Below are 25,147 nucleotides of genomic sequence, written 5' to 3' on the forward strand. Positions count from 1 at the left end.
TAACCGTGGAACAGAATGTGAACCAAGTATTTTTTTAAACTGATTTAAAATATAAAGCACAGTGATCACCATGAAAGTTTTATTTTATTTTTTTTTTTTTTTTAAACAACCTGCCTTTTTTTCCTCTCTATATAACAAATACAAACAGGAAATTGGCGGCAGAGAGAAAACTCAGGGAAAAGTTGGCAATGTTTGAAAGCCAAATATGAGGTAAGCACGCTAGTGGCCAATAGGAAAGGTGATACTGACTCACAAAGTCGCTTCACACAACCTGCTTGGAATAAATATGCCGTTTCCACACCTTTTACTCATTTATATCTGTATTCCCACTATATTGCAATTCATCACAAGCTTCAGCTTTAATTTGAGGGTATTTACTACATCCAAACAAATCGGGTAAACGGTGTAAAAATGACAACAGTTTTTACATGTACCGCACACTTTTTAATGTACCAAAAGTAATGGGACAAATTGCTGCTCAGCTTTGAAAGGTTGAAAGTGACTGCAAAGGATTTGCAAACGAGGATTAAAAAGTCATTTTGATATGACTGTTAATTTGTACCATTACGTTTGGTGCCTTAAAAAGTGGGAGGTGCATATAAACTTGTAATTCCTACACAGTTCACCTGTTTGGATGTAAATACCCTCAAGTTAAAGCTGAAAATCTGCAGTAACAGCAGCATGTGTTGTTTTTTTTCCATTTCAAATCCATTGTGCTGGTGTCCCAATATATATGGACCTGCCTGGAAGTGGGGATGTGGCTGTGGTCACTATTAGCCAATCGCATTCAAACTCATGTTGAATGGGAGTCAGCACACACCTGCCACCATTTTAAAGTGCTTCTGGAAAAACTCCAAATAAAGTTAGGCTGTTCTAGTAGGCTTTTCCTGACATCTAAAAGCACAAGCGATGCTCCCCAGAGAGCTTTTGCCGCATCAGCGGGATCATTTATGCATAACACCAACACAAAATGTGAGGTGCAGGTATTATTTTTGTCCACTTGGGCCTGTATTTCCAAGAGCAAAAAATACAAATCAAGAGCTGTGAATATATTGTTGATTTTGTTTTTCCACTCCTATCTTGATTATCATTGATTGTCATTTCCCATATCATTTGCCGTTTTGTTTTATGTTCTGTTATTTCTATTGTATAGCTTGATTGCTTTCAACTATGTTTTCACGAAGACCTTGCGTGGCTTGAAAGGTGCCTATAAATGAATTATTTTACTCAAAGAGGAAAACTCAAAATATGATCTAATGTAAATATCTTTTAATAAACGAGTGAGGAAACTTCCCGACAAATGCCAACGCCCCCCTACCACACCCTTTTTTAAGTCCTGTCACCCGACCCTGAAACCTACTTGATCAAACCTTTTCCTTATTTACAACAGAGCAATTCCGTCCTTAGAACCTCAGAGGAGCTCTGAAGTGAGATGCCTGATGAAGAAGCAGCTGCAGCAGGTGGTCTGTGGCCGTGCAGCTTGATGGCTCTTGGCTGCCCATAAACAGCAGCTTCTGGAAGGCCCCCTCGGGAACGTCACAAAGCACCCTGAAGCAAACACATGCCAGTCAGAAAATGAACACATTGTTACACAAAAAAATACCAGGAAAAGCCTACTTGTCCATATGACATTTATTTGGAAATAATCATTGGTACTTTAAATTGTATCACAAAAAAGCCTGGCATTTGAAAAGGAGGGGTGTGTAGACATTAATATCCACTGTAATTTACCAGTCAAAGATGTCCTCTGTGTTGGGGTCAGGCTTCACCTGCACCCACTGACCAATGGACCACAGCCGCACCATTGCCGAATCTGGGTCGTCACCGTCCGTGTACAGGTTGGGAGTATCCTCGTAGCACAAGTAGTAACTTATTGGAAAAACAGCAGCCTTTGTGAAAAAAAAAAAAAATCACATTGAAATGTAAGGAAGAGGAAAATAAGACTTACTACTGTGTCTCAGGCTTGCTCTCTCCATCGAGTCCCCTCACGTTCCAGCGCATGCGCTTAAACACGCCGGTGTTGACCCTGGCCAGGTACGGCGTGGGCTTACAGTAGCGGAACATGGTCACGCTCAGCCTCAGCTGGTCTAGCCGTATTTGGCCGATGCAGAAGTGAGACATGCTGGGAACAGGACAGGAGAAGACAGTGTATCACTGATTATTAATACTGTAGGTGATAGCTGCTGATTTCAGATTTACACATTTATGAGACAAACGGAAGGGTGTGTTTAAATGTTTCATTAAATTAACAACCATACATTAAAAATAGTTTAAGAAAAATATTAGCATTCCTTTATCGCATATATTTGGCCATAAGAATGTTATTTCCAGCAGTTTAGAGAGCACATATTAGCCACTGTTTTCTGACTAATTGAAAAGACTAAATTACAAAGTGTTGTGTGAAACTTTATTATAATTTAGGCCTATACTGTGAAGAAATATTATATTCATATTTGAAACCATTTTATGATAAAGCTCTATTTTTTTAAACAGACATTTCAACTAAAGAACAACAAAAAAATCTGTTCAAAATTGTGTTAATTTTCATTTTCATTGTATTTGTTTCATAGTTAGATCGCATGTTACAAGTGTCTATAAACATTGTTGGAGAAATGAAGAGACAGGACATGCACTTTCCAAAAGCCTCCTCTGTTGTAGTTATTTTACCAATAGATGGCGCTATTGCGCTGCTAGTTTTGCTTTTTTTTTTTTTTTGTGATTGCACAATATTAAGTGAGGCTGTGGCTGCCACACTTCCTGTCTCTCCCATGTATTGAAACTAAAAATTTGCCAATTTTACAATAAAATCATGGACACAATTGAATTCAACAAGAAAATCAATATAAAGCAAAGACATCAGAAAGAAGTAAGTCAAATGGAACATTTTATGTAATCTTTACTCTTCCCATGCAGATGAGCTTCTGCCTGCCCTGCCTTAAGGTGACATTATTTTGCGATACCCTCTCCATTACACTTTCAAAGGGTGAGTAGTTTTACTTTAGTTTGATTATGAAGCAATAAACTTCTTTTTGCACCTGTATGACAGTTTAACAACAAAATATTTCTTAAAACATTGTCTGTACATTACAAAAACGCAAATAATTTTTTTTAAGTCACACGTTTCCCGTGGGGAGAACAACCGGCTTCACGGTTCTGTTTGTCAGGCGGTGCTGCTGTAATTTTATTTCTTCTATGGAATCGTATTTGTTGCTATACATAAATGTAATTGACAATATGTGAGCGTGTCTGTGTGTGTGTACTTGTTAGGCTCTGACTCGTCCAAAGTGAGGAGATTGGTGCTGGCGAAGGTCAGAATCAGATGTTCCAATGTGTCACACATCTGCTGAGAGAACTCCATCAACTGTACATACTGCACATAAACACACAAACACACAACTATTGTCAAAAACTATTAGCATTATGTCTGTGATTTTATATAGCTCTTTTTTTTTTTTTTTTTTTTTTTAACCCCCTCGGATTTAGTTTTCAATTAACCTAATATGCATGTTTGATTAATGTCGGAGAAAGTCAAAGTTAATTGTGAACCACTAAATCCACTTTGCTGTCCTCATTCTCCATCAGTGCTGTAACGTAGTCAAAGAGTTAGACAAATAACGCAAATTTAAAAAAAATAAAAATAAAATACAAAAATGAGGTTTGTACCATTTCAGGGGGAAGCTGCATGGTTCTGGCTGTGGATTCCAGGAAGTTAAAGTATGGCTGACAGGCGCCGGTGAAGCTCCTCACTGCGGCAACCTCAAGTCCTGCTTGCTGGAAATGAAGTTTTAATGTTAACACAATTAGTGCGGTTGTGCTGAGAATGTAACACCTTGCAATCATAGAAACAACCTCTTGTGAGACTTCACGACACATGCAAACGTCCTGACATCCAGATGGTCTTCTAACCGAGACGCCCACTCACCGCTGACCCTCTGACCCTATGCCGCACTTGGCCCGCCCGTCCGGGTAGAAGGTTACCCGCCATCTCTTCGCTGTCATTTGATGACATTCTCAAAAGGATCTTTCTTAGGGTGTCTATTTTTAAAAAAAAAATAATAATTTTTTTTTTTTTTTTTAAATAAAAAAAGTTAAACCTTTTCAAGTTAAAGAGGCGTCTTGCACACCGCTAACAGTTAGGCTAACTGCTAATGGCGCATGGGTGACCAAGCTGAAATGATCAAATTGTACTGAATTGGTCTGAGATTTAGTTACTATAAATTTATCCTTTTTCATCGATTAATCCAGCCATCTATTATCTTTATTTCGTAGCTTGCATCTTGGTTGCACACCTTCCAGTAGTATGATAGATATATATTTATTTATTTTTTGTCCAAGCATATTTCAGCTTCTATGTGTTGCCATGGGCGGCACGGTGGCCGACTGGTTAGAGCGTCAGCCTCACAGTTCTGAGGTGTGGGGTTCAATCCCCGTCCCCGCCTGTGTGGAGTTTGCATGTTCTCCCCGTGCCTGCGTGGGTTTTCTCCGGGCACTCCGGTTTCCTCCCACATCCCAAAAACATGCATGAATTGGAGACTCTAAATTGCCCGTAGGCATGACTGTGAGTGCGAATGGTTGTTTGTTCCTATGTGCCCTGCGATTGGCTGGCAACCAGTTCAGGGTGTACCCCGCCTCCTGCCCGATGACAGCTGGGATAGGCTCCAGCACGCCCGCGACCCTAGTGAGGAGAAGCGGCTCAGAAAATGGATGGATGGATGGATGTGTTGCCATGTGAATGTAATCTGCCCAGGGCCTTCAGAATCACTATTAGCAATGGCTGTTTTTTTTTTTTTTTCTTTCTACCGGTCAGATTTCAGATTCACCACTGTTGACCTTCATGAAGGTTTGACCTTGGCATTTTTCCGTCCTCTGATTGGTTGATAAGAGCTAAAAATTGTTGACCTTCGCGAAGGTTGAGATTGACCTTGGCATTTTTCCGTCCTCTGATTGGTTGATAAGAGCTAAAAATAGTCTTGCGATGTGCACAATGGGTGATGGAGGGTCGGACATGATAAAAATTTGTTTTTTAAAGTATATTTAAAAAATAATAATAATAATGGAAATTGTGATGTTTGATCAGCCAAAACCGTAGCTGGTTGACTTGTTTGAACCTGGAAAAGGATTTATTTACCACTTCCAGTGTAGCACATACTGTATAGCACAACAACTAGCTAGCTCTGACGACACAGTTAACTATACTTATAGATCATAAAAGCCATCCTCTTGATTTTATGATCTGTAAATTGTTAACATTTCTGGTGAGTACGATGTATTTTATTAAACGTTTTTGTTTTTGCCATGATCAGATAAATATTGACTGTGAACTGCTCCAAGTGATATTGTAGTGTAGAGGTTTGGAGTTGTTTGGATCAAGATAAAGCGTTACGTATGTTTCTTGCTAGTGATTACGAGACATGCCTCTCTCTCTCTCTCTCTCTCTGTAATGCCTTGCATTGTTAAAGGCATTTTTGTATATTATGTTGTAAAATTGTGGTGATATTAAGGAGTGGATTAGTTCACTTAAATCCCCACTGAAGACCCAAACTGCTCCACCTGCCACAGACTTTTTGTAAAAACAAATTTTATTTTTATCAATGGAAAACACGTGCCTTGGCTCAGTAATGTTTGGGGAACACTGGTCTTGGATACCTGCTTCTGATTGGACCCCAGTTCGGCAAATTCCCTAGTATGAGTTTGCCCAAGTATGAGCCCTGGGATTTAACAAAATGGCTGCTTCAAACCAAAATTGCTGGTGTTCTCCAAATTCTGCGTCAATTGGTGAAAGTGGTGTTAGGGGGTAATTGTTTTCTAACATTTTGGGTTGGCGTGTTTGGAACTCCTAAAATGTATACAGACATTTTTACTAAAATTGTTACGCTTTCAGGCATGTTGAGGCCCCCCAAAAGGTCCGCACCCTGAGGCAGTGATTCTTTCGTGTACTCCTCACAGCAGCTCACATCCTAGTAAGTGTATCACACTTAGAGAATGTTAACCTAATAGTAGTATCAAATAATCCTTTAATAAACCTAATAGTGGTGTCTCAAAATATAGCTATAGCTGCACAAGTGTTTACAAGGTGACTTATTAATAGTATTGTACTGTAAAATATTTGGTTCATGCGAGGAGGGCAGTTAGACTCCAACGTTTGGTAACTTACTATATGACATTTCTTTATGGTGTATTGTATTTGTCGCCTTTCAACATTAACGACAGAAGAACATCATGACATAAGTTTGACAGCATCACTGCTGCACACAAAGACTAAAAAATACATTATTACAACTGCAAACAGTCATTACATACCAGTAGCGCCTCTCTAATCATGTCAGCAGTCTTAATTCTTTGGAAGTGACGACTTAGATGTATACAGTGTTTATTGAAAGAAAATAAGCTCTTTCAATCTTTGTCAAATATCATCAAAGACATATGACATCGACAACACCAACAGATCGATGATTTGAATCTATTCTCAACTAGCAATTCGCAAAGTGTGGCATGCGTCCCACATGTGGTATGTGGTCTCTCTCTAGTGGTATGTCAAAAAATCATGGAATTACATTGACCGGTTTGACTTTTTTTTTTTTTTTTTTTTTACATTTGTTAAGTACTGGTCTGTTGTATTTAACTTTAGAATATATTTGCATTTAATATTTTAAAACAGTTTTTAAATATTTCTTCAGGTAAAAATTTGATGTCACATGTGCAATACATTCAAATTGATGTACATTTATGTACAGTTTTTTTGTTTGTTTGTTTTTTCCCTATGGAGCTTAGTGTTAATGTTCAAACGGCGCATAATATTACAGTGGCTTACAATAATATTAAATAACTTTTAGTAGGGATGGGCAAGTACCGATATCAGACATCAGTATCGGGCCTTTACCGGCATTATTTCAAGGTATCCGGGTACTCGTGAACGCTGACAAAACCAGCCACTGATACTTAGGCCAAAAAAATAAATAAATCTGACATCGAATAAGTCGTCGTCACCAGTAGTTGGCACTACACAGGCCAGTTTGACACATTTGTGGTCAGAAAGGAAGAAATGTCTTTGTTCACAATTATCTGTCATTGTGTTAATTGAAATTTTATGTATCAAAAGTACTGGTGGTATCGGTACAATGTATTGGTGAGTACTCAAGAGTGAATATTGGTCCTGGTACAAGTCTGAAAGAAAGTGGTATCGAACATCCCTACTTTTTAGGAATACTTTTTTTTTTTTTTTGCTTTTTCTTTGGCTTTTTGGTATTTTTATGCCACCAGTGTGTATTTATGCCAATATGTGTGCTGAGTACGTATGTAAGAAGATGTGCATGTGATACTCTTCTGAGTTGATTTTTTTTCCTGTTTTAAATTTGAAAAGCTCTTAATTTCTTTGCTGTTTGCACTATTATTGTTTGTATTATAATTGTTTTTAACCATTGTAAAGTACATAGGATTTGTCTTGTGCATGAAATGTGCTTTATACATAAAAATGTAATTGCTTGATATACGTGCCGTGCAATTGGCTGGCGAAGGGTCGATGGTGTACGCCACCTCTGGCCCAAAAGTCAGTTGCGATAGGCTGTAATCGTGTGTAATTACTTCAAGGTGAGGTTTAATGTAAATACTTTTATTAATAGCTCTGCGACATCTTTTTTTTTCTATTACAAAAAACACAAAAGATGAACTTTAAAATGTCTAAAACCTTTACAAACTTTTGTTTTTTAAGATTACCATAACATCAAACATTGAGCACCATGAACATGCGCACCGAAGTGTAAATGTAAATTATTTAAATAAATTAAAACAGGAGGTTGTGGGCAAACAGTGAAAACAGTGCAAAATGTCAACGTTTTGAAACACATATTCAAACAGGTATTTAGAGGTAGGCGCAAACATGAGGTAGGCACAGTATAACAAAGACTCTTGTGCTCATCAAGGGAAAGGTAACATTGACATCCAAATTTCCCTCCTCAAACCTCAGAGAAGCTCCTAACTGAAGATGACTGAGATGAGACGTCCTCCTGGGACGTGAGCAGCTGCAGCATTTGGTCGGTGGCCGTGCAGCTGGACGGCTCGTGTTTGCCCACAAACAGCAGCTTCTTGAAGGCGCCCACTGGAACGTCACACAGCACCCTAAAACAAACACATGCTGCACAAGTAAGTCAAACAGCACTTCTCTCAAAGTGCTTGTCCTGTCTTTTGTCTATTAAGGGTTGAGATTTTTCCAGAGGCCATGTTTACTGCTAAGTAAGCTGTGTTTAGGCTTTGTGACCAGAATCACCTACCAGTCTCACTTTTAGAACAATGTGGCCTGAGAGTGGGAAAAGTCTTTTACAGGGCCCAGTGGGGACAGGTGTTAAATAATATTTATCTTCAAAGGGTGCAAGTACAGTTGAATGCGTCATTTCTTTGTGACTGCCACTACAAGGAGCACTCATACATGTGAACTTTGGATTCAGAGTTCCTCCAACATCTTTAGCTTTGTAAGAGCAACGTTTTTCAGCATTTTTGCTGTTCTGCTGAGATACGGTGGCCTCTTGGTGAATTGTTTTGCTGGATGTTTTTTTTCCTCCAAATATTTTTATTGCGTTTCAACGTTAATGGGATGGATACAATGATAAACAGTGACAAGTCTTAACATAAACATATTGTGGCATTTAAAAGAATACAACATCAACAATATTTCTACAAAGACAAAGGTGAGTTCGGATGAAAGAATTCTGTGAAGTGTTGTTAACTTTCTGTCATTGTCCCATTCTTTTTCCACAGTCTGAAAGTACTATTATATGCATTTTATTTGCATAGTTTGTATTCTTTATTGTTGTTATAAGATGTGTCACTGTGTGTATTTTCTTTCTTGAGTGTGTGTCTTTTGCACTGATGTAGGACAGTACCCCAATTTCATTTTTCACAGTGAAATGACAAAAAAAATTCTGTAATTGTTATGTAGGGACGTGTCAGCATAAGAAAGACGTTAGACGTACGAACGGGATTTTTTTTAGTCATTCAAATTTGTCAGGCCGGGAAATTTTCACTTCACAGAGACTTTTAAGATATATTTTTTAAATGTGACGCATCTCCTACACTTCCCTATATGCTTTAAGGGTGAAAAGACTGATTTTATTTTACTGTTATTATACGCTGGTTAAAGTTTAGGGATAGTAACAAAAAATTGATGAATTCTACTCATACCAGTCAAAGATGTCCTCCATGCTGGGGTCAGGTTTCACCTGCACCCATTGACCAATGGACCACATCCGCACCCCTGTAGAATCTGATTTGTTACCGTCTACGTGCAGATTGGGAACATCCTCGTAGCACAGGTAGTAGCTGGAAAAAAAGCAGTTTTTATGGGGAAAAAACATGTGGAAAGATAAAAGAAATAAGAAAATAAGGACTCACTACTTTGTCTCGGGCTTGTGCGCTCCATCGAGTCTCTCCACGTTCCAGCGCATGCGCTTGTACACACCGGTGTTAACCCTCGCTAGGTAAGGCGTGGGCTTACAGTAGCGGAACATGGTCACGCTCAGCTTCAGTTGGTCCAGCTGTATTTGGCCGATGCAGAAGTGAGACATACTGAGGAAAAGAGAGGAGAATACAGTTAGTCAGTAAGTGATGGACACGGACTGAAGTTGACCATTGCAAAAAAATTGCAGTTGGCTACTGTTTGTCAGATACGTTTATGTGTGTACTGTATATATATTAGGGCTGGGCGATATGGCAAAAAAAATTAACAAGAAATATGTTTTTGTATTGTCTAATCTCGATTATTATTACATTTAAAAAAATAAAAAATTCAACTGCCAATTTTAAAGCCTCTGCACTGAAAAGTAAAGAAAAATAAATGTAAATAAATTTAAAAATTGAAGAAGATAAACAGAAAAATATTCTTTTTTTTTTTATTCAACACTTGTTGTAATGTTGAGTAAAAACAAATGTAGAAAAATATAAAATAATAATGAAGGGGAACGCACGAAGGTGGAATAGGGTGCAAGGTCTAACTCTCCCTGGCAGATGACAGCATTCCCTGCCTTGCGAGAGGCTCGACTTCAAAAAGCGAAGAGCCATATGTCAAGTTGGAACAGCGCTGTGACGGTGAACTTTATAAACAAATGTGATATTTGTATGATTTATAGGTGATTTAACTTTTGAATCGCAGCAAAACTAGTGGCTGCCACTCATAAAAATTCGCCGTCGAACCCTGCACACTCCACCACAGTTCACTCAGTTTCGGACGCGTTGCAGAGTGTGCGGCGGACCTATGAATTTCAAATGTTGTTTTAAACATGGCCTGTGCTGTTTATGTTCGTAATAGTGACAGTTAATCAAGTTACTACATTATTTTGTCTTGTGACAATTGTTTGGAAATTAGAACACCTCACCGAAGGGATCGTTCCACTGGAGGTTCCACTGTACTTTTTATGTTTAATTGTCTTTATTTGTATAGATTAGTGATAACTTGAGGTGTGTGTGTGTGTGAGTGTATGTGTGTGTTTACTTGTCAGGCTCGGTCTCATCCAAAGTGAGGAGCTTGCGGCTGGCGAAATTCAGCACCAGACGTTCCACTGTGTCGCACATTTGTTGAGAGAACGCCAAAAGCTGCACACGCTACACACACACACATATATCATGTTCATACTCAATATTCAATATAAAAACATGTCCACACTGTCTGTGACTTAAGCGAGCATCTTGCTTCAGGGTTACTGCCATGAAAACATAGTTTTCACTGAGTATACAGTACATGGTAGTTTGAACATCAGTTAAAACCCCAGCTGCTTGTTGATACTGATAAAAGGAAAGATGTTCATAGGGTTCCTATACATAAATACTGAGCAGTAACAAATATTGTATTTCATTTCCATCCTGTACTGTATGTAAATAGTGAATTAAGATAAATGTCCGTCTTCAACATAAAGCTGCATGTTCTTGTTTACATGCTAATTTTAAGGGAAACAAATATTTTCTGTCTGCATTATCAAACACAATTGCTTGTTACTTATAGTGTCTTTATTACTGCGTTAGCGTAAATTATTGACTCACGACAACACATTGCGACTTGCATACAAATTTGGCTTACACCATCATAAAACTGAGGACTCTCTGTAACTATAAATAATATGGAAAAAGATTGAGGTGCGTACTTCAATGTCAGAGGACAACATCAAGGTTCTGGCCGTGGATTCCAGGAAGTTAAAGTAAGGCCGACATGCGTAGATGAAACTGCGCAGCACAGCAACCCAATGTCCTCTGTCTTTTTTCTCTTGACTGCAAAAGAACACATATGGAATGATCTATTTTCTTGTATTTCTCGTATATTTTATCCAGACAAAATCCCTACCCTTTGCCCAGATGTTTGCACAAGATATCTGCTTTGCATGGGGGAAAATTGACCTGCATCTTCATAGACCGGAGGTGCCACTTGATCGTTCTTACTGGCAAACAGTGGCGTGATGGTGGACGGCCACGCTGGGGCGCCAGAGTCTCTGAAAAGAACGTCATGTATTATGCATCTCACATGGATCCAATAATGTATAAAGTACTTTGAAAGCGATTCTTGAGGCAAAGTATCCGAACAGAAAATAACTTTGGTTAAAGTATAAGTCACCTGGTACAATATTTCTTCAGAAAAAGTCTTTGACTGACATAAATTGTACTTAACTCATTCACTGCCAGCCCTGCCAGTTAACATGGATATTTGACTTCTAAAGCCGTCAATGGCAGGGAATGTGTGAAGTATCAAAGGTAATTTTCTCACATTAAATGTACTTAAATACCGTGTTAAGTGAATTCACATATTTGTTTCTCAATAAATTATACATGTAAGAAGATAATTGTTGAAAAAGTGTGCAAAAACTGAGAACTACTGTATGTAGAACTGAATTGTGGAGATATAGCGTAAAACTGTTTTTCACACGATGAATTTTCCTGGTTGTTTGGGGCATGGCGAAAATGGTGCCCAGCTTGAGTCGCCCCTTCCTCCACTATATAAAACCTTGAGCGCCTTCATTGAATCCGTGGTTAACCTGCGTAATTGTTAGTTAATAAATTTGAGTTGGCAACTCTTGCATAAATAAATAAAGTTGGCAACTGCACACAAATCGATGAAGCATCACACATCGACAGGCGGTCTGCAATGGAAAAACTGTGACCCCCGCATCAGATTTGGAGGCTCCACACACAATAAACTGTACTATACTTTATTGAACCGCAAAAAACATGGCACGATTGTCATGGAAGAAGCACGGTTGCATTTTAGTGAGAGACTCCATGTTTGGGTTCTTCACAAATACATATGAAATTATAAACATAGTTAATGTTATTGTAAAACACTTTACTGCTCTCCATTCTGGGTGGATGGTAGTCTATGGACGAAGGTTTTCTGTTTGTAATTGTACTGCGTTCTTTTTATGGATACTTTTGTTTACATTTATGTATACTGTACTCCTTTATGTATACATTGTATTGTTATACTTACTACTAGTGTGACACAAACTCTCATAACACATTCTGGTATAAGCACACGCTGTATACTTAAATTGCATCAATTTGTATTGTGTCAGTGCTCTGAGAGGGTTGCAAGACCGCCAACAAATATACTAAGTGGGAAACTTGACAAATACTGAGTCCTGTTCCAAGTGACTTCCAAGGTGGTCACCCACTCACCGCAGACCCCCTGTGGTACTTGCGCCGACTGTCCTGGCAGAAGTTCACCCTCCATTGCTTCTGCGGAGTCTGTCATGTTCGCTGACATTTTCGTAACACTCTTCTTTACCGTGTCTAACTTTAAAAAAATACAAAAATAAAATAAAACATTAGCGAGGCGGTAACGAGAAATCACGCGCAATGCTAATAGCTAAGCTAACCGCTAATGACGCTCATCATGTAATAACTCAATGCTAGCCGAAGTTAATGTCCGAAGTCATGACCAAAACTGAAAAGACCGAATAAATAATTAACAACTACATACGCAACGTCTATATATGTTTGTCGTCGAATTAATACAAAAATAATGTAATGACCTAAGATGGTGCTGATACAAAAACAAGCGAACTGATAGGGTGAAAGTTCGAAGGTACTGACCTCCACCTCAGGACCCAGAAATATTATGGAATATATTTTCACTGTTAGCACAATGCAGAGTGAAGAGCAAAGTGAATAGGCAGATTATGTCAAACGGCACAGTGAAATTTGTTACTTTTATTATTATATGATGTGTAAACCTAAGTATATTTGTTTATAATAATTCTATTGATTTTCCCAACGATAGGTTTACAACGGGTGGCGTCATTCATTTGTCGAATTGCATAACTGCCGAAGTTACTGAACAATATCAATAAAAATACCAATATGCTCGCAAAAAAAAAAAAATATATATATATATATATCCATCCATCCATTTTCTGAGCCGTTTCTCCTCACTAGGGTCGCGGGCGTGCTGGAGCCTATCCCGGCTGTCATCGGGCAGGAGGCGGGGTACACCCTGAACTGGTTGCCAGCCAATCGCAGGGCACATAGAAACAAACAACCATTCGCACTCACAGTCATGCCTACGGGCAATGACTGTATATATATATAGAGAGAGAGAGAGAGAGAGGGTTAGGGTTAAATATATATATATATATAATTTATGTATTTTTTTATTTTCTCCTTTATGTCTGTATAGATTCCCAATCATCCAGGTCATTGTAATCGGCAAAGGTTGAATCGAGGCAACTTGACTTTCTTGTTTGTTGAATTTGTTGTTTGTGTTGTGTTTTTTTTTTTTTTCTGTAAACGTTCCAATTATGCTGTTAGGCTCACATGATATTCAAAAAGACCTGTAATTGTTGTCCAGGGATCATCCAAAAAGTATGAATGTATGTGAGCTTAGTTTTTTTTTTTTTTTTAGTTTTAATAAAAAAATCCAATGACCTTTTTTCCTGTTGTTATTATGAGTGTGTTGTGTGTAGAATTTTGAGGAAGAATTTAAATTATTCCATTTTGGAATGAAGCTGTAACATAACAAAATGTTGGAAAAGTAAAGCGCTGTGAATGCTTTCTGGATGAGTTGTAGTTTTTCTTCATTTAATGTTTTCCTATTTTTAGGTGGCTCTTCAATTTTACAAAACTCAGTACCCTTATGAATCTATTTGAATATTTTTTTAAATATGAAAAATAACACATTTATAAAAAAAAAAAACTTTAAAAGTTGGTGACCCCGTATAGGGGTTCCTGAGTTCATAAAAGAATTCTGTTCCTACAATGTAACTTGAATTTTTACCAAAGTCAGAACACACCAGGCCCAGAACACATCACTAACCTATGGTAACACAGTAGTAGTCATCACTACAGTAAATATATCTTTATTGTTCTTAACACCTGTAAAATAGGGTGGCGACTTGGCAACAATAGGAAAATGCGGGTCCCAGGGTCACATAAATGTCCTTTATCGTATATGCAGAAAAAAATGGATAGTGGGCTGCAAATGGCCCTCGGGCTGTGGTTTGGACACCACTGACTTAAAGTTGAGTATGTAGTTTTCAAGCTGCTAGCAATATTTGAATGTATAACCTCACTTTACTCCCCCCTCGCGTCCCTGACCAAAGCCACGGCCCTCACAAATGAGCACGAGACTTGCACTGTACGTAACGTGCACTGTAAACAAACCGGACATTAGCCACTTATTTATGTCGGAAAGTTGCAAAACACTGAATGTTACCGGTTTGATGTTGCATTTTGGATGAATGTACAGTCAATTAAAATATGAGAGGTGATAAACTTACTTGAAAAGCTGGTGAGAATGGTGATGTTGGCAGTGTGTATTCCAAGCCTAGCAATGTAGCCGTCCGCTTAGGACATCATCATAACATATGCTTACACTTAAATTGTCTCGAAAGCTATCACATTCCTTCTTTTGAACTTTTTTTTTTTTTTTGCTAACCGGAGTTCAATAATCTGCACAAGAAACTATCACCTTGAGGCTGCTGTGTGCGAAAGACTGAGTGTGCGTGCACAAAAAAAATGATTGACACAGTATTCACTCCTTCTGCCACAACAGTCTCTGATAGGCTGTTGCTGTCGCGGCGGGACTAGTTTAAAAATCCATCCATCCATCAATCTAACCCTAACCCATTTTAATAATATTCTACTCTGATGTCATACAGTTTTAACAAATATGAAAGAAAGTATTTTGTTTTTACTGCAAACTCCACACAAATTATAGCAAAACAGGTACAACTGTACATTTCTTTATGTTGTTGGCAAACAAAATATTCAAGGCAATGAATTGAAAAGTATTAGAAAATAATTATTACAGTTCATGTATTCAACAGTTGCTTCACATCACATCACATCACACGTTGCGGTTGACTTGGTAACCGCGCAGCCGGCGGTCACGTGACACATCCGGCCACGCTCGCGCCGCGCGTGCCCAACAGCGATGAATGGCGGGGTGGCGTCGGGGTCGCGCGCACCCGACGTCCACCAGCCGGGGGCACGGTTGTAGTAGTAGTAGTAGTAGTAGTAGTAGTAGTTGGGAGCGCTTGACACGTACGCGACTCGCGTGTTCGTGTTGTAAAAAAAAAAAAAAAAAAAGACAAAAAAAAAAAGCCGGCGCGCGCGCGCTCGAACTGACAGGCGGCGTCCTGGGTGTCACGTGATCCGAGGAAGAGAGAGAGAGAGAGAGAGAGAGAGAGAGAGAGAGGCGGATGTTACCGGCGAACACGCACGGAAGAAGAAGAAGAAGAAAAGGAGAAAAAGAAGCTCCTGTCTCTGTCGTTATTTTCACCCCGAACTCGCCACGGATGTGACTTTTTGAGCGGCAGGGCGAGAGGGAAGCACCGCCGCCGCCGCCGTGTGTGTGTGAAGGGGGGCTTCCTTTCTTTCTTTCGCGTGGTTCATTGTTGTAAGCTGCCATTGTGGATCCCCCCCGGTTCGGATTGGATGTCTGACCGCCAGACGGAAAAGGCAGCGAACACGTTCTCCTAAGTGTAGTTTTTTTTTTTTTTTTTTTTTAATACAACGTGAGAGGTGGGGGGTGGGGGGGAAGCTCAGTGAAACAACAGACAGGGTGGGTCCACACCCGGGCGAGGATTACCTCTTGGCCGCTTTTATGTCAACAGGCTTTTTTAGGACAAAAGTTGAGACAACATCCATCGTTGTTGTACCGTTGACGAAAGGGCGGAGGATAAGCCCCACATGAGCACAGGTTGTCCGGCAGGGACACGGCGACAGGCACCGCGATGGCCAACGACTCAATACAAGTAAGTTGACCAACGCGCCATTGGTATAATGTCCTGTCCCCAATGATTGTGGTATTCTGGAGTTTAATTTGAAACCCATTAAAAAGAAAATGTCTGATGACTCAAAGAATGCGACACGTCTTACAAATTCTGCCAGGGAATGTATGAAACCCTATTTTTAAATGTATGCACACGTTTTGTTAGCAATGTGACAAGATTAGCAAAAATACGACAGTCTGTCTAAAATGCTGAGAATTTAAATGCACCAAGAATTTTGAAAATTGGATGATTGGTTATGGAGAACTTTAGTTTTTGTTTTTTTTGTGCTGGGAAAAAATTGCCTTTTTGTTTGGAATGGTTTTGTGTGATATCGCCTGTAGAAAATCTGGTCAAAAAAACTCCTTCAAATTAGAGTAAAATAGTAGAACTCTCTTTGACGATTTCTTTCATTCAGCTGCTTGGGAAACGCCTTCACCGATTGCCTGACAAGTTTCAGTTACAAATGTAAAATAAGCTCTGTCTATGTCTTGACTTGCACTAAAAATTCCACTTCACTAGCACAAACTGAACATTATTTGTGAGAAGAACAGTGTTGGCATGTCATATACTTTGCTAAATTTTTTGTATTTATTCTTTTTTTTTGGAGTGAATTTATTTGTTAGGGAGGATTTTTGAGGTGTTTGAAGTGCTCATCCCATCTTTCTTAGAAAATTTCACAAAGATGGTGGCCACTTGTCATGTTGCTACTTTTATTGTTGGTGTTTCCCGTCAAAAGAAAACAAGTCATCTGCGTAGTGACATATACAATGTACCATTTCAGTACAGATCATGTGAACCATAAGTCTATGTTGCTATATTATAAAAAGTCTGAGATTTTTGACCTCCGACTTGGTAAAAGTGCATTGGAGCATATTGTTCCAGAAGTAGGAGTTCCAACTCGATGTTGTTGGTGTTGAATCCCAATACATATTTTTGGTTAAGGTCTTTAATGTGGCGCTGATCCAATTTGGGATTGGTTCGAAGATCGATGCTGTCACCTTTATTTGGGGTTAAAAAATCTATACCCTTTAGACCTCTAGTGGTTCCACAAATTGTGACTTTTACTATAATCATGATCAACAATGATGCAAAATTCTAAATGTATTAATGACTTTTATTGTTGGCGTTTCCCAGAAGGAAAACCAATATCAAGTATTGCGGTTATTGACATATACAACGTCCCATTCGAGTGTCGGTAATGTATGTGACCCTTAGGCCCTCTTTTGATTCTCGCCTCGGTTACGCGCTCTCTCGTATTGTTTTTGTGTTTTTCGTTCGTCTTTGGAGACATTACACGACTCACTTACACAAGGGGAGACTTGCTAACCATAAAGGAGGCTACTCCGGACTTTCTTTACCGGCATTACCAGATAACTAGCAACGCTTAATTGCTCGGTGACTGTTTTTTGTCAATGTCTTTATGTCTCAAAAGTGTTCACTGTCAATTGACTGTCTGTTGTCGTACTAGAGCGGCTCCAACTACCGGAGACAAATTCCTTGTGTGTTTTTTGGACATACTTGGCAAATAAAGATGATTCTGATTTCTGATGCTGTATTCCAAAACTGGGAAGTCATACAACAGTGGTGGCATCCAAAAGACACTCTTAAATGGCTATAGATATTACCTTTAAACACAAAGAGTTCTTCATGGAATTCGGTGTCCAGCTACTGTATGTTGCTGTAGCCTCTCCGCATGATATTAATACAAATCTAGGCTACCAAAAGGTTTTTTTGAGTCAGTAAATGTGACTGTAAATTCAGCAATTCACTATTGCAGTGGTCTGTCATGTATTACCTCTTTCATGGCAGGCTGAAATATTTAAAACCTCACCATCGGGATCTCTGGCGGCCCTGGTACAGTGCCCTGAGGAACCCCCTGGGCACTCACTTTAATTGAAAATGGATTGTTTGTTTCCTATTAATAATTTAGTGTGTGACACTTCTGTGTTTGGGACCTGGACGGAGACCCCACATAGGGGTCAGTCACCTTCATATAGCGAGTATATATCATATACATAGAATAGTGTTTTGACTAAAAATGAATATCCATGGTTGTTTTGTGTGGTGATGGTATAAGCAAAAATAGCCACAATAGTGGTGTTTGTTTTGAGAAGACACATGTTACCACATGTGACCACTTCCCTGTCACAGTTGCCTTTTCTGTAGTATTTGCATTTTACCGAGAATAGTACCATGCTTAGAAAGTACCTATTGCATCAAAAAGTCCTCTTGACATTTAAAATTCAACTGCAGGAGGGTTCACAATGAGGAATTATGTTCATTCTTTCCACTGAATTTTACTCCACGACGCAATGACATTTTCGAGCTCTATATGTGCCCTTTATGTGTTGACGTTTTAAGAGGGGGGTTGCGACAAGTAATTAAGCATGCCTACAAATGTCACGCAGCTGACTGTGCACTACAAGTTTGTGTGATTTATTCGGCTATCTTGCTTTCTTGATGCAACAAAGGGAAGTTATGTCATTCTCTCGAGGAGTGAAACAGGGTACACGTCAGCATTGCATTATCCCAGTTGGAGCTAGCCAAGTGAGGACCAGTGATGGAGGATTATAATGGTGATTATGACTGAAGAATAGAGTTAATTGGTGGACCATGAAATAAAACATGGGTTTTGTCATCTCACGACTCGTTTAAGAGGTTGAGAGGTTACGTTTTCATCGCCATTTGTTTGCTGGATTACACAATGTGATCGCTACAAAACTCGGAGACAAGGAAGAGCTTGTTAAATTCTGCTACAGGCCTAAATTCAGTTAAGGTCTTCAGTTAAGAGCTGAGTGATTTTAATTGAAGACCAATGATCTGGCATTTCTTCGGGAAAAAAACTTGCCCTCAAGGCATCTGGTAGTTCCAAAAATTGTGAATTTTAGTTGTCTTATCTGATGAACAAAGTGATCCTCATATTTTTTCATTCAGTTTGGATACTGATGAAAGATAATCATTGTATCTCGGTCTTCTGAGGCCAAAACAATTGTCAGATTCATCGACTCATGGTAGATTGGTTGTCCGTAACTCAGGAGGTGGTGCAGTCCTTCTACAGGAGCTAATAGTCTTTGTTTTTATTTGCATCAGGAGTTCATGAGTTGAGCATGTGCAGCGGTAGGTAGTAAAAATGAGACAGTCTGAGTTTAATTATGCCGCTGATGTGCTTGACTGTTATTAGACTGCTTTTAAAAGCTTCACGTAGGGTGACTTTTCCACTTGAAGCGGTCCTAACACTGTGCTTTGACACCGTGGTGTCTCTAGGCCAAACAGTAGAGTTCCTGCATGGATGTAATTGTTCCATTACGCTTGGTCCATGGAAAACAACCGGTGTTGGAAAAATGTGCTAAAAAACGGATACACCTCAGCATATTGGTCTGTGTAGAAGTGAAACAACTCAGCCTATGTCCACACATAATTTGTATTTTTTTTTCACATTCTCAAGGATCAAATGAAAATACATTTGTAGGGTTTCAAGTCAGAGCAACTATAACCCCAAATTGTATGGCCATTTTGCTCATTTGTTGGTTGAAGAAAGTCATTTTCTACAAAGGCACAATAACAAAAAAAAGGTGAATCTACTGTAGACAAAGAGGACCATACATCGCATTGTGTAGTTATTCCTGATGACCACATTTGCCTATGAAGTCAAAAAAACACCAAAGAAATTTAGTAGAGCACAGACCTCCACCAAGAGTTTTCACCATGATAAATTATACTGTAGCTAAAATACTGGTTATCCGCAGCTAAACATAATGGTGGCTTCGTTAACTTTTCACAGAGTTCTTGATTTATGCTACATAACAGAGGGGAAAATTGTGCAGATTAGGAGATCATACAGACATACCAAGAAAATATAGATTCCTCCAGGGAATGCACTGGAGTATTCCAACAAGGCCGTACCATGACATAAGTAGACAGATATGCACAGCCTTTTTTTTTATTTTTTTTTTTTCGTTTTTCTTTTTTCTCCCCTCTCTTTGACGTCACTGCGCTGCAGGCAGACATGCATCCCCAATCCACAGCAAAGCTTCAAGTAACGATGAAGCACCTAAAGACACAAAGAGATCACATTCTCATTCATTCCTATGGCAGACATCCAGTCAAACAGGACAGTGTACTCCCAACCATGTGATGCCATTTTTCAACAATATTTTTTTCTATACTTGGACTTGAAGCACAAGATCACTTCCTCATATTGTCTCTTCTAAATGACTGAATGCTTTGTTTTGTCTGGTGCCCAAAATAATTTATCACGTTTGTTTTACTTGCATAGCTTGGAATCATGGCTCGTACGTAAAGCAAGCTTGTAATTGCTCTTCTTGGATATCATTTGACAGTGCAGGTGTATTGCATTACGTTTCATATCCATATTTCCACTATGCAATTTAGCTCTGTTCAGTTCCACTGCTTGGTGTGTGGCAGAGATGGTGAAAGCTACGACAGTTACCTAACTTGTGTGACATCGTAGCAAGACAACTGTGTGGAGCTGGGCAAATAATCAAATAAATAAACGTGACCAAGAACAGCACTACATTATGACATCCACACAAACAACATTTATTCCTCTTTCTTAAATGGCTGTGGTTGAGTTTGGTTTGGGATAGTAATGTTGAACAGGGTTTCTACTGCAGGGTGTGCAGACTTGAAGGCCGCGTCTGCTGCTCATGTTGTGTGACATAAACTCGACATACTAACAGCAGCACTGGTTGCAACTCGCCAATGAAATAAAAGAGAACTATGAAACAATATAATAGAAATGGATGTTAATTTCTGTACAAATCCACACGAGTTGAAACCAACGTACAATGAAGCATTTCTCAATGTACAGTATCAGGGCCAATCCGAATTCTACCCATCAGCCCTTGGTTTTGCGCGTTAGTTTGATTGGGGTGGGGTCCTCCTGAGGCTCACATGGCCTCGGTCCCGAGGGTAGAGCGTCTAAAGGGCATTATGCCGACGGCCTCAGCAATACAATAGTACGTATTGTCTGGCACCCGCAACCTAGATCACATTCAGTTCACTGCCAGTTCATTTAGCCACATCCTTTGACTGAGGCGCTTCGCGACTGCGGCCTCACCAGTCGACCAACCAAACCTGATGCCCCATCGAGCCCCCCTTACAGTCACATGTTTAACTGTTGATGTTCGGAAGCTCGCTTTTAAATATGTTTGTCCATCCTTGTTGGTATTCACATCCTTCGTACGCCCTGTGAAAGCATCTCATTATTCATGCAACCTCACAAATGTTACCCTGCATTCCAGGGTATGACGGAACTCCACCTACCAGCCACCCCCTCATCGTCAGTGAGCCCCGTTTCGTAATGTGTGAGGTGGTAGTTATCTGGATGGAAGTAGCTCACTCATCCACCAAGACGTTTTTTTAGTGCTCTTCTAAAGACATCCATGCAGGTGAAAAGTGCATCCCTATATCTACTTAAGTCTTTTATTCGGTCTTGTGAAAGAGTGGTAAATCCAGGCCTGACTTGTCAACACCAGCAGCCTTGCACCCTGACATACCTTGACCCTTGACCCTCCCTCATAATGGCATTGCCCTGGGCCGCATGCATCGATCTCAGCGCCATTGCTGTCATGTTGTTTAAACGTTGACCCTCTCGTTGCCAGGACGCTGGATAATCAGCTTTTTCCGGTCTCAGAAATAGCGAACAAGGGTCATCCCTTGACTTGTTCATCCTCTTACTCACACTATGGTGGTATTCGCCCCAGCACGGGGCTGGCTGGTAAACAGTTCTTGAACAAAACAATGGGTCACCTTAACTGGATAAACGAGGCACGCTTTTCCAAAGCTTACTCAGCAAACACAAAGCTCAATTGCTAATGTGAGTGCACGTGCATCTTGGTGGAAAGTAGTTCTGTCGTGAAACAATGCTGAGCCATAAATTTAATCCTGGAAGGAGTAAAATGGAAATGCTATCGTGAGGCTTGTGAGAAACATCACAGCTAGCTATATTATTTTTCAACTTAAGATGAAGTCACACTCAAATCTGACATCATTAGGGACGAACTTCAAAACTTAGCAGGACATTTTCTTCAGTACCGCACATCCCTGTATTATGTCATTGCTATTGATCCATGGTTTAATGGGAAATTATTGATAATGTAACTACAAATGTTAACAAAAGTGGAAACAACTTGTGTATGGTCTGTAGATACATTGAAATGAAATAAAACGATAGTTTTCTCCTTTATGTCCAAGGACTAAATGATTTAGAGGCTTTATTGTGCTTTTTTTTCTTTATTTTTATTTTTTTTTAAATGTAAATTTTTATTTTTTTTATTTTTTTTTGTGTGTGTGTGATTCCACCCCAGAACGCTACCAGTAATTGCAAAAAATGTGATGATGGCCAAATAACTGGAAATTGTACTTATTGCAATGCAGTAATAGTTCAGTACAATATGGCCATCAATCAACATAAAAAAAGTTTAGAAACTTGAACACGTCTGAGGTCAACGAGGTCGCAGCAGCTTGCTTTCGACCTTTGTTTTGTGTAATCCTGCTCACTGAGGAACAAACAAAAACGGCATTCTCGGTGGAGGTAAAGTTTCAGTACAGATGTGACCAAACGTGAGAAGGCGCAAGGAAGCATAATACGTTCTTTCCTTCAATGTGAAATAAATGAAATGCAGCAGAGATTGCCTGAGCATCAAACTCAAAGGCCACCTTTTCCTGCCACCTGTTTCTGGGCCAAAAATGCTGCATTTGAACACAGCGCAGAGACGAGAGCAAACAATTCTCCATTGGCAGCAGCTGCTGCTGGTTTATCTTTGTCCATTTTCCCGAAAGGGAAACTGGAAAGTCGAGGCCTGTTGACATAAACAAAACATGTTTGTACAGCAACCGAATCACACGCGTATGAAGGATTTGACATCCAATATTTAGCCGTCTCATAGAAAACATTCTTTTCTCAGAAATGTTCTCAACCAAACTGTCTAGTTTTGCGTCATCTACCATGTTGCCCTTGTTTTTATTGTACCCCCACCCTGTTTTTCTCCCGCTCATTCTCCTCCCTCCTCTCCAAACTCCAGCTGTTGCTTTCCCTCTCCCTCCCGCTAAAGCCACCCTTTTGTTTTCCCATTTGGGTTGAACCTCAAGAGCTGTCGTCTGCTGGGGGATAATTAGAAGGGAAAAGGCCTGTTGGTCCTACAAAGAATACTTGCAGGCTAAATATGGTTACACTTATCAAAAACACACACTGTGGTGTAGAATCATCATGTAGCTAAACAAGGACAACCAAATGAATGAGTTCAGTTACGATTGCTTTAATAACCGTTTGAAATAGTCTTTGTATATATGAGTTGTGCATGTTTGTATGTGAGGTTGTGACTTGTAATTGGCTTAAGGAAAAGTCTCCACAAACAGTCCCTCATCTCAACAGTGTGTACGCAGATCAAGTTATACGAGTAAACACAATGGCTTTAGAATGACAGATTGAAATAATTTCAGTGTTCCTGATCCCAAGTATGAAATGATAACCTCTTCTACATAGAGATATACAAAAATAGTCACAAGAGCCATTAGAGTAGATCTGACATTAAACTGCCTGTGCTTTTTACACACAACCCATCAAAGAATAGATACAAAATGATGTAGTATTTTGCTGAAATTAAATCAACGTTTCACCTATTGAGAATGTAATACTTTGAAAGGTGAGTAATACATCAATCTTAGCATTGCCCATAGTACTTTCTTTCAGTGGTGTTGCTGTAGGCTTCCACTGCAGATTTGTCAGAGCCGTATGCAAATCAAGTCGCCATGCTACTTTAAACACTGTTTAAATTAATTAAGAAAAATCAGGATGAAAGCACCACTGCTCTACAATCTACAGTCATCCAGCCTCAGGGTTATTGTGGAAGTTCTACAATATGTCACATCACATATTTAGTGTTTTTCTATTCTTATACAGTGGATGTCATGTAAGTGTTGAGTCAGTCTGATGTGCGATTACGTCAAACCTGTAATGTCAGAACATAACACTGTCGTAGCATTTGTCCTTTTAACCGTTTTCCAGCAAACTTTCTACATGCTAATGTGCCATTGTTCCGCATGTACAGTATGTAGTATATGTTTCCACATTCACGTCGCCAACTGCTGGCCTAGCATGTAAATGGCATCGCTTTTGCAAAATGGAATTGGGCAGCCTGTACAGTGTACACAATACATTTATCTATTTATTTTTAGTTGTGTAAGTAAGCCCTTATTATGACTCCTATTACTGTAAATGTTTGTAGCTAGAATGTGTAGCATTCTCTTTTCCACATGCTCTCATAAAGTGGAAATAAGGAAGTACATGATGTAGAAAAACCCACAAGAAATCATACACATTTTGTCACCATTCTTTGTTGTCTTCGTCACATTTCAACCTTCACCTTTGTCAAACATATGCAGGCACGTAGTTGAGGGGAAGTGAGCGTTCTGGTCTTTCCTGGTGCCTTACCTGGAAGGGGGCGGGGCTGTCACGGAAAGAGATGTCATCAGGAGCAGCTCATAGCTGATTTATGTATGCCCGAAGACCCGACCACACATACACACCTGGTTGTTTACAACCATCAGGTTTCTATGAGAGTCTCCCTAGAGCATGCACAGGTGTCCAACTTGAGGTCCGGGGTCAATCCAGCCCACCACATCAGTTTGTGTGGCCCACTAAGGCAAATCATGTGTCTACTTCGTTTCTTGCTAAAATCTTCATCAAAATTGTACATTGTATTAATTGTTAAGAATTAAGAATAGTTTCACAATTACTGTTAGTGACTAAGTAAGCTGCTGTAACATTAACGGTAGTCGTTTTTCGCAGTGGATAAAGAATATATACCTGGGATTATTGTGACATTGTCTGTGTACATGAGTTACTATTGATGCTAAGTGCTAGCCTATCATGTCAATGG

At 39.5% G+C, this 25,147-nt stretch overlaps 3 protein-coding genes and 1 long non-coding RNA gene across 9 annotated transcripts in view; 2 read left to right on the forward strand and 2 right to left on the reverse strand.

The window, feature by feature from the left end:
- Positions 1-1,010: 1,010 nt before the first annotated feature.
- Positions 1,011-6,515, reverse strand: LOC133477196 (UPF0575 protein C19orf67 homolog). 3 transcript variants are annotated; one of them, XM_061771695.1, is made up of 6 exons: positions 6,301-6,515; positions 3,664-3,771; positions 3,261-3,370; positions 1,949-2,122; positions 1,732-1,869; positions 1,011-1,548 (listed from the first exon to the last, which is right to left on the reverse strand). In XM_061771695.1, exons 1-6 carry the CDS (start codon positions 6,319-6,321, stop codon positions 1,404-1,406), a joined length of 696 nt encoding a protein of 231 aa, XP_061627679.1. In that variant the 5' UTR covers positions 6,322-6,515; the 3' UTR covers positions 1,011-1,403. The 3 variants fall into 3 exon arrangements, with proteins under 3 accessions (XP_061627679.1, XP_061627678.1, XP_061627677.1); XM_061771694.1 differs by lacking the exon at positions 6,301-6,515 and adding an exon at positions 3,923-4,017; XM_061771693.1 differs by lacking the exon at positions 6,301-6,515 and having other exon boundaries at positions 3,664-3,873.
- On the forward strand, positions 5,188-11,450 carry LOC133477197 (uncharacterized). Its single transcript, XR_009788255.1, has 3 exons — positions 5,188-5,960; positions 7,964-8,139; positions 11,311-11,450. It is a non-coding gene; the product is annotated as an uncharacterized LOC133477197 (long non-coding RNA).
- LOC133477195 (UPF0575 protein C19orf67 homolog) lies at positions 7,592-13,502 on the reverse strand. 4 transcript variants are annotated; one of them, XM_061771690.1, is made up of 8 exons: positions 13,405-13,502; positions 12,649-12,766; positions 11,324-11,468; positions 11,127-11,250; positions 10,481-10,590; positions 9,388-9,558; positions 9,175-9,312; positions 7,592-8,115 (listed from the first exon to the last, which is right to left on the reverse strand). In XM_061771690.1, exons 1-8 carry the CDS (start codon positions 13,441-13,443, stop codon positions 7,953-7,955), a joined length of 1,008 nt encoding a protein of 335 aa, XP_061627674.1. In that variant the 5' UTR covers positions 13,444-13,502; the 3' UTR covers positions 7,592-7,952. The 4 variants fall into 4 exon arrangements, with proteins under 4 accessions (XP_061627674.1, XP_061627673.1, XP_061627675.1 ...); XM_061771689.1 differs by having other exon boundaries at positions 7,593-8,115; positions 9,385-9,558; XM_061771691.1 differs by lacking the exon at positions 13,405-13,502 and adding an exon at positions 13,066-13,172 and having other exon boundaries at positions 7,593-8,115; positions 9,385-9,558.
- A 2,143-nt stretch (positions 13,503-15,645) lies between these two features.
- The window catches only part of pkn1a (protein kinase N1a), a 40,096-nt gene continuing 30,594 nt past the window's right edge, over positions 15,646-25,147 (forward strand). Inside the window, exon 1 of the mRNA XM_061771700.1 lies at positions 15,646-16,226. Coding sequence (XP_061627684.1) covers positions 16,206-16,226 — 21 coding nt within the window. The 5' untranslated portion in view covers positions 15,646-16,205. The remainder of the gene's footprint in view (positions 16,227-25,147) is intronic.

This window comes from Phyllopteryx taeniolatus, chromosome 4 (genome assembly GCF_024500385.1).
Source record: "Phyllopteryx taeniolatus isolate TA_2022b chromosome 4, UOR_Ptae_1.2, whole genome shotgun sequence".
Classification (NCBI taxonomy): domain Eukaryota; kingdom Metazoa; phylum Chordata; class Actinopteri; order Syngnathiformes; family Syngnathidae; genus Phyllopteryx; species Phyllopteryx taeniolatus.